This window comes from Petaurus breviceps, unplaced genomic scaffold (genome assembly GCF_028583685.1).
Source record: "Petaurus breviceps papuanus isolate PSGF00001 unplaced genomic scaffold, PetGlider_PUasm1.0 90654, whole genome shotgun sequence".
Taxonomy (NCBI): Eukaryota; Metazoa; Chordata; class Mammalia; order Diprotodontia; family Petauridae; genus Petaurus; species Petaurus breviceps.
In genome coordinates, this window is record NW_027187301.1 from 5,752,710 (window position 1) to 5,761,576 (window position 8,867).

Genomic DNA, 8,867 nt, shown 5'->3' on the forward strand with positions numbered 1-8,867 from the left:
TATAGCTAACTTTTGCTTTTACACCATCTTCAATTCACTTCTGAATAAATCCCTCCCCTCCTCCTGCATGCAGCAAACCGTCCTTGATAACAAAGATTTAAGAAGAAATGAGAAAAGAAAGCATTTCGGCAAAACCAACAAACACATAAAACTCAGGACGTGTTAGAGCCAGATAATAGCAGAGCCAATTGTTAAATTTTCAATGTGAGCGTTTATATCTTGGAAATGAGCAAATGATACATAGATCGAGGCTTGATAAATTGTTTTGTTGATTGATTAGACTTAATAAAGTACGGGAGAAAATGTTAACAATGCAGATTAAATCTAGAAGGATGTCATATGTATGTTTTTTTCTCTGGAGAGTCAGTTGTTAAATATTTACTAGAACATTTGTTCAGTTGTGTCTAACTCTTCCTGACCCTATTTGGGATTTTCTTGGCAAAGATACTGGAGTGGTTTGCCATTTCCTTCTCCAGCTCATCTTACACATGGGAAAGCTGAGGTAAACAGGGTTAAGTGACTTGCCCAGGGTCACACAGCTAGAAAGTGTCTGAGGCCAGATTTGAACTCAGAAAGATGAGTCTTCCCAACTCCAGGCCCACCATTCTATTTACTTCACAGCCTACTTGTAGCAGCCCATAAACGATCCATACAATTCTGCCCCCTTTATGACTGGTCCGACAACTATCCCCAGCATCGTCTAATCCTACAGATTTACAGTACAACACTGTGCTTTAGAGTCCCCTCTCCCCTGCCAAAGGAAAACAAACTTGAGAGTCACTGGACTGGCAAATCATTCTGGTAATTGCTGACTTTTATCTCAAAAACTTGCATAATCATTCAGGCTTATGGTACTTAATCTCCTCCAAGAAGGGAAACTCACTTGTGGCTGCTGGACAAGCAACCTCCCCTCTACCCCAATCTCCTACCCCTTTAGACCTAAACATGATGATGGAGGGCAAAATTCAGGTCTTTCCTCTACCATATTGCATACGAACCCTTATTTTCCAACTTAGCATTTCATTCGTGTTAAGAAAGATAGGTCCAAGTGACACTACTTTACTGTAGGCACTTACCTGTACAAAGGGCACCTGCCTTGGCAGTGCATCCTGGACATCCTTGACCCACTGGGTGTGGTGCAGCAGAGGGGAGAAGTCTGTCACTATGCCACCAATGCCATGGGACTGCACAAAGGCAGGAAGGACATCCTTTGGCAGGCCTAGAAGCAGGTGGAAGGGGATGCATAGCTTCTCACACTCCTGCAACAAAGAGATGAGAGGGCCCCATTCCAGACCAAGTCAGGACAAGGTCTCTCCACAATCCTCTATCTCTTGCATGCTCAAACTCCTCAGCCTGGCATTGGCTCCACCACCTGGCACCTCCCTCCCTCTCCAGGAAATCATCTCAGATTGTTATTCTCCATAGGCACCAGGGCTAGAGCCAGACGGGACTAACTGCTACTCAGATGTTTCCTGCTTTATGTCTTCACTCAGAATGCCTATATCTCCCACCTCCACCTCCTAAAACTCCACCTGGCCTTTCACACCCAGTACAAATGCCACCCCCTCCACGCAGCCTTCTTTGATCCTTCTGAGTTTTTCTCTAACCTCATATAACAATTTCTTCCTATCTTATTCTTACTGCATTCAGTTCTGTGCTTTAAAATTAAAGTTTTAAAATTACTGTGTGTACTGTGTATGTAACTTACTAAATGAGGGCATGGGCTACGTGTGAGGATCACAGAAGCCTACATTTAGACCTTGAAGGATATATCTAGTCTAAACTCGTTTTTCAGATGAGGAGACTGAAGCCCAAACAAGTTAAGTGACTTGCCCAGGGTCACACAGATAGGTAGGATTTGAACCCAGGTTCTCTCATTCTACAGTCAACAGTGTTCTTTCCACTCTGCTTTTTTTTGTTGTTGTTATTCAGTTGTTCCAGCTGTGTGTGACTTTTGTGACTCCCTATTTAGGTTTTTTTTTTTTTTGCAAAGATCCCAGAGTGGTTTGCCATTTCCTTCTCCAGCTCATCTTACAGATGAGGAAACTGAGGCAAACACAGCTCGTAAGTGTCTGAGGCCATATTTGAACTCAGGAAGATGAATCTTCCTAACTGCAGGCCTGGCACTCTATCCACAGTGCCACCTACTCTATATTTAATAACTTTTGTATTCCAATCTCCCACTCCCTACCCTCAAAACACACACACACACACACACACGCATACAATGTGGGCAGCTAGTGGCACACTAGGGCTTGTGGCTGGGAAGACCTGCCTCAGACATGACTTGGGTAACCCCAGTTAAGTAACTTAACCTTTTTCTGCTTATTTCTGCAATTGTAAAATATGGATAATAACACCCACCTTCTAGGGTATTTGGGCTGCATTAAATGAGATGATCTTTGCAAGGTGTTTAGAATAGTAATGGGCACATAATAGGCAGTTAATAAATACTGGTTCCTTCCCCTGCTTTCTCCTATGTATAGAGCTCTGTACATAGTAGGCATTTTGTAACTATTTAATGAGTGAAAATCACCTACTGTACTCCTAAAGGAGCTACAGACACCACTAATTTCTTCTCCAGTTACCCCCTAATGTCCTTTCCCATTTACCTCTGCTACTTCTTCTAGGCCACGAAGCATGAAGTCATAATGGCGGATGGTGGCACCCAGGAAGCAGGGGGCAAGGCAGAAGCAGACATGCAGGGGGAGCTTCTGTTTCAGGGCCAGTCTCTGGGCATAAAGGAGTGCCCAATTATCTGCAAAAAAAGGGTAAAGGAAACTGAGGTAAAAAAATTCAGATGCCCACAAAGGCAGATGCCAAACCCCCCGAGTGAACCCCCTGCCCCATCTCCATCTGCCCAGACCTTGCACTCTCTGGTCCCGAGACATCCAGTACACAAAGGCCTGGGACTGGTCCTGAAGGTGGCAGTCCTGGGAGATGAGTCTCACTCGTTGTTTGTTAAAGCGAAATTCCAGCACGGAGGGGGCTGTCCGCAGCCTGGCCTGCCTCACTACCTCCTGCAGGCCCTCAGCCCCTCCTCTCTTCTCTCCCTCTCTCCTGTCTTCCTCCTCTTTCTGAACCACATTACTCTTGCTGAATTGGTGTTTCTGGAGGGGCTTCCTCTTGGCTTTATTCTCTGGGCTTTCCGTCTTCTCCGGCTCACCGCTGGTACTGTGGCTCCTCTTTTTGGGGGCCATGATGGGTCTTACGCCTTTTATTCTGGGAAGAAAAATATATGGGAGTTGGATTAAACAGAGTAAAGGGAATTTGTGATAATGAGTTTGAAATCTATGGAACTTTCTCCTCTGCTAATGGCTGGGTGGATCCACATAATCACTTGAACTATAAATCCCAATTCTCTGGACAAATCCAATTTAGCTAATTTGGGTGCCTCTTTGACAAACCCCATCCCCCCTTGAAAAAAGGTATATACGTGGTCATAACATTTCCCTACGTGGTTTGGAAGAATATCCAGTTTCCTTAGTTTGCAAGAGAAGAACTATGTGGAAGGCCCTATTGAGAAGAGTTTCAAATCTAAGAAGCCAACACACAAACTCCTGTTTATCACTGCTTCCAAGACCAATCAATGATAATTCTCCTCATCCCAAACAATCGACCAATTAAGAACATTTATAAAGGACACAGTATATGCCAGGCACGGTACCAAATCTGGACATACAAAGAAAAAGCAAAGATAGTCCTTGCCTTACAAACACATGTGTACATTTGTATATATGTGCACACACTCACACACACAATTCATGTGCTTTATTTTTTGGAGGAGGGAAGGCAGGGCAATTGGGGTTAAGTGACTTGCCCAAGGTCACACAGCTAGTTTGTGTTAAGTGTTTGAGGCTGCATTTGAACTCAAGTCCTCCTGACTCCAGGGCCAGTGCTCTATTCACTGCGCCACCTAGCCACCCCACACAATTCATATGAAATAAAGGAGTAGATGGAAAGTAGCCTTATAATAGAAAGAACTACCACCTGAGAGACCAGCAAAATTCCCGGTAAGAGGTAGTATTTGTACTATGTCTTAAAGGAAGCTTACGGGCAGCTAGGTGACACATGGATAGAGCTCTGGGCCTGGTGTCAGGAAAACCTGAGTTCAATCCAGCCTCAGACACTAGCTGTGTGACCCTGGGCAAGTCACTTAACCCCATTTGCCTCAGTTTTCTCATCTGTCAAATGAGCTGGAGAAGGAAATGGCAAACCACTCTAGTATCTTTGCTAAGAGAACCCCAAATGTGGTTAAGAGTCAGAAACGACCCAACAACAACAAACTTAAAGGAAGCCAGTGATTCTAAGAGTCAGAGGTTAGGAGGGAGAGGATTTCAGGAATAGTGGCACATGGACCCCCTTCTAGGGCAATCCAGGTTTCTGGTATTCTGTATCCAAGGAAATGTCCCAAGGCAATCTCTAGGCTTCTTTTCACAACATCTAAGTGTTTAGCAACTGTTTTTTCAGCTAAACAATTTAAAAACACTGACTTTTTTTTTTAAGCAGAGATAAGAAAGATATTTCTTTCTTTTGAGGGAGGGAGGTATATTCAAAAGTCACACAAAGGTGAAAAAAAAAAAGTAGCTCCAATCTGAATCTGGAGTCAAAATAACCGAGTCCAAGCCTAGCCTCATATACTTATTCACCAGAGCATAAAAGAAGGCTCAATTATCTGCAGAGGGTTAGAGGAGGGAGGGAAACTGGGGCCAAAAAGTTCGGATGCTCCTGAAAGCAGACACAAAGCACATAGAACCACTCACTGAAGGAACTTGATTCCAACTACCCGGACCACAGGCTCTTGGTCCAGAAACATCCAGAACCCAAAGTCCCTCTCAGAGAAGCCTCCATTTCTTCATCTATAAAATGGGGATAATGATATCTACTCAGTGTAAGGAAAACATTTGGGAAATTTTAGAGTGCTTTAGCACAGTAAGCTGTCATTGAAAAGCAGAATGATAAAGTCAAGAGGGACCTGATTTTGAATCCTGCCTTTACTACTAGCTGTGTTGTGGTTACAGGGCATATGACCAGCCCTCCAAGCCTCAGTTTTTTTTTTCATTCCTAAAATGGGTACACACACACACACACACACACACACACACACCACACACACACATGCACATATTCCTAAAATGGGTATACTTAAAACAGCTATGTCATTGGATTGATGTAAGCATCAAAGAAGATAATGTCCATAACATCCTATGTGGAGGTTAGCTACTATTATTTAATTTTTAGATAAGTATAAAACATTTACTTGCTTTAAAAATTGAAAATGAAAGAACAGAAGATTTTTATATTTCATTTGAAAGATATTACCAAAGAAATATTTGCTCAGAAAAGGAGCTGGCTGATTGTATATCAAGACCCAGGAATAACAAGTGAGTAGAAGGTATCCAGAAAATGTTAAAAGAAAGATCTAGAGGAAAGATGCTTGGCAGATAGTCTCTGAAGCATCTATCAGTGACAAGGACAAAAATCTCACAGTGTAAGGAGAGAGGCAGTAATCTGGCCCAGGAGAAGTGTCCACTTTACTGAGATCACAAATCCATCCAGATATCAAAGGGTTTGACATAATAGTCTTTTATGAGGCTGAGGCAGAAGTTAAAAAAAAAAAGGAAATGACAAAAGACAAAAAAGTAGGTATGGGAGAGGAGAATGAGAGGAAGTGAAAGAAATGTAGGGAAAGGAGAAGAGGCTCAGGATGTTTCTTTAGGAGTGTTAATCTCTGATGCAGAGTGTTCTTTATCAGACTCAGTTATAAAATGGGGTTTAACTCTGAACCTAAGAAAATTCTGTAGTGGAGGCCCATTTGTTACAAGGGATGTCCCCTCCCAGTCAAATAGCATGGGGGTGTTATTGTGTGGCTCAAAGAGAGACAGAAGGAACATCTCTAGGCTTCTCTTCCTCCCGTCCCCCAACCCTTCCCTAAAGGAGACTTTTAATTCCTGCCAGGAGGTGAAGCAAAAGCTTGGCTTCTTCTGCCCTCCTCAAAGAGAGGGGGTACTAGGTTAGAATTTGATCTATCTGCTTTCTCTTAAATATTATTAATCTAGGGGATGTGATTTTCAGGTTCAATCTAATTTCTGACTGCAGTTCCTTACTGGGGGAAACAGGAGCCCCAATTTTATATCCAAAGCTTGACTCTTTTCATAGCAAATACCAGTTCCACAACAAACACACAGGAATTATCAAAGAAACCAGACTATCCAATTCGATAGCCAATCAGAAATCAGAGTAAAAACTGAAGACTATATATCAGACAATACTGAAGGCCCTCTTTCATTGGAAATGAGGTAACTCAGTTCAATTAATAGAATCCTAGATCTCATCGAAAGGGGAAGGTCCCTGAAGTCTCTAGTGCAGTAAGGTGGGGACAGGGACATGATGGAGACTGCGAGTTCCCCTTATGGCTTCCCAGAATCTCTTCCTCCAGTGGGGATGGCCTCTTTCATGGCCTCTCCCATCTTCTTCCTCAAAGCTGGAAGCCAGAAGTGACCTTAGTCCAAAGAGACTCAGTCACTGATCACCAATAAGAAAAGGGTCCCAAACCAATGGGTTTTGTTACTGGGGTTACAAAGCTGTGTTGATTTTAAATAATTACAAGACTGCTATACTTCACTGAGAAAGTATAATGCATAACAAAGTCTATATGAAGAAACCTCCCATGCTTTTTTATCCCTTTTCCAATAGATATTTCTTTGTTTCTGTGTATTATCCATACCATATAGGGTGTCCCATAAGTCTTAGTGCAGTTTGGAACTTTAATAACTTCGGAACTGTGAATGCTGCAAATTTACTAATAAAACTGAGTTTATTCAAATTTATTTTAAACTTAGTTTTGTGAATTCTGAATAATAAAAATTCTAAATTTTAATCTTAACAAGATGGGGTAACCTGTCACTATTCATACTATGTGCCATTTTCTGGATGACATCGTATCAGATTCACACATTAGTAGAGGAGACTCTCTTCATTCCATACCTCAATCATGCAATCTATCAGACTTTCTCCTGTGGGGTCATATTAAAATTGTCCTTCATGTATCAAAACCACTTTCTCTGGATGATCTTAATATTAGGATTACAAATGCAATCCTTTCAGTCACTGAGCTGAAAGTTTTTTTCCTGAAGGTCTGAAAATCAGTGATTTATTAAGTACAGCACAGGTTGTGTTGCATTTTCATAAGAAGCATCAACATTTTCAAATTTAAACAATTTACTTTTCGAATGTGGCTTTTTAAAAGGTATGTGGAACTTATGTTTCTGAAGTTACTAAAGCTTAAAACTGCTCTATGACTTTTGGGACAGCCTGCCTCTCACCTACATCCTGTTGGTGCTGATGCCTCCTTAGCTGCATCTCCTCTACTGTATCAATTAAATCTTTTTAAGGGAGACATTTCTTAACTATTTATTTTAACATTTATTCTGGTGCTTGATTATTGAAGCCAATCAGATTAAAGTATACATTTTCTTTGATTCTTTAGAAAAACTGAGGTTTTTGTCTTAATATTCCTAGTTGCATTGCAAGTGTAAAATCTGCTGACTAGTCACTCTCGGCTATTTTTTTCTTTCAGGTACCACAAAATTACCAGTCATCTTTGGCACGTTTTATTACACATATAGACAAAATTGGGGTCTGGGCTCAACTGCAGAGCTACAGCAGCTAGAAGGGGGACGGTGTTAACCATAGGGCAGGGCATCGTTTCCCTGGCTTGTTCTAGGGCAGATTTACTACTATTCTCTTGCCCAATCCCAATTCCAAAGCCATTCCAGGGTTTTCTTGGATTGGGTTAAAATCATGGGATTTCAGATTTTGGAAAAGCATCTAACTCCTTCCTTTTCCATTAGAATAAATTAAAGGCTAGGGAAGTGAACCAACTCTCCCCAAATGCAGAACAAGGATTTGAAACCAAGTCCTCTGCCTCCAAATGCAAAGTTCCTTCCTGGGCATCCCGGCTCCCTGCTCCCCCAGGGCTCCAAGGGCTGCGGGGAGGTTTGCGCGCGTGCAGGGCATGCTTTGCGCGCATGCAGAACAGCCTTTGCGCGCATGCAGAACATGCTTTGTAAAGCCTCCGGGAGGCCCGGCGCTAAGCAGGGAGGGGTGGGTGAGAAGCAGGACCGGGTGCCCCAGCTCCCCTCGCCCTGCCCGAGGGCGCTCCAGCTTCTGCTCACCTGGGGGCGGCTGCAAACGGAGCCCGAAGCCCGAGGCCCCCCGCCTCCGCGGGAGCTCGCAGCAAGCTAGGCCAAGCACACAGTCTCCGCGCTTTACGCAGCAGCAGCTCGAAGTCTGGGGAGGAGGCGGTGCCACCCCCCGCGCTTATACAACCAACCCCGCGACCTGGCGCGCGCGCGCCCGCGCGCGTCCCTCCTCTCGCCTATAGGGCCCAGCTTGCAGAGTTCAAGAGCAGACACAGCCCAGAGCTCCGGGCTGGGCTGGGCTGGGCTGAGCTGGGGAAGGGCTCTGGCCACGTGATCCCGCTGGTGGGGGCAGGGCCTGGCTGCGTGCGCAGCTCGGTTGGAGAGGTTGGGTCTCGGGGTGCATCTGCAGCCCAGACCCCCGACTACTTTGTGCAGTGGGTGCACGCTGGGGGCGAGGCTCCCCTTCTTTTATTATTGTCCTCTTTAAAAAATGCTGCATTTCACCAACTTTGCATTGATGATCATAATAGCCAACACGTAGAATGCTTTAAAGTTTGCAAAGCGCTTTAAATGGCTATCTTATAGATAAGATGGTCCGGATGGACTGTCACCGCAGCCCTGGGAACGCAGGGGCCTCGGGCTTCCCGGGCCTCCCCTTGGTGTCCTGCCTTCTACCAGAACCCTCTCCCAGTCCTGCTTAATTAATCTTGGTGCCTTCCGTCC

General features: G+C 44.0%; 1 protein-coding gene across 2 annotated transcripts in view; it reads right to left on the reverse strand.

Moving 5' to 3' along the window:
• LOC138143740 (deoxyribodipyrimidine photo-lyase) overlaps nt 1-8,469 on the reverse strand; it is a 28,488-nt gene extending 20,019 nt beyond the window's left edge. The window contains exons 1-4 of one of the 2 annotated variants that reach the window (XM_069065003.1): nt 8,178-8,468; nt 2,867-3,222; nt 2,613-2,758; nt 1,077-1,259 (exon numbers count right to left, since the gene is read on the reverse strand). In XM_069065003.1, the coding sequence (XP_068921104.1) occupies nt 1,077-1,259; nt 2,613-2,758; nt 2,867-3,200 (663 nt within the window). In that variant the 5' untranslated portion in view covers nt 3,201-3,222; nt 8,178-8,468. Of the gene's footprint in view, nt 1-1,076; nt 1,260-2,612; nt 2,759-2,866; nt 3,223-8,177 lie in introns of both variants that reach the window. The other variant, XM_069065004.1, reaches the window with a different exon arrangement.
• Between the last annotated feature and the right edge of the window lie 398 nt (nt 8,470-8,867).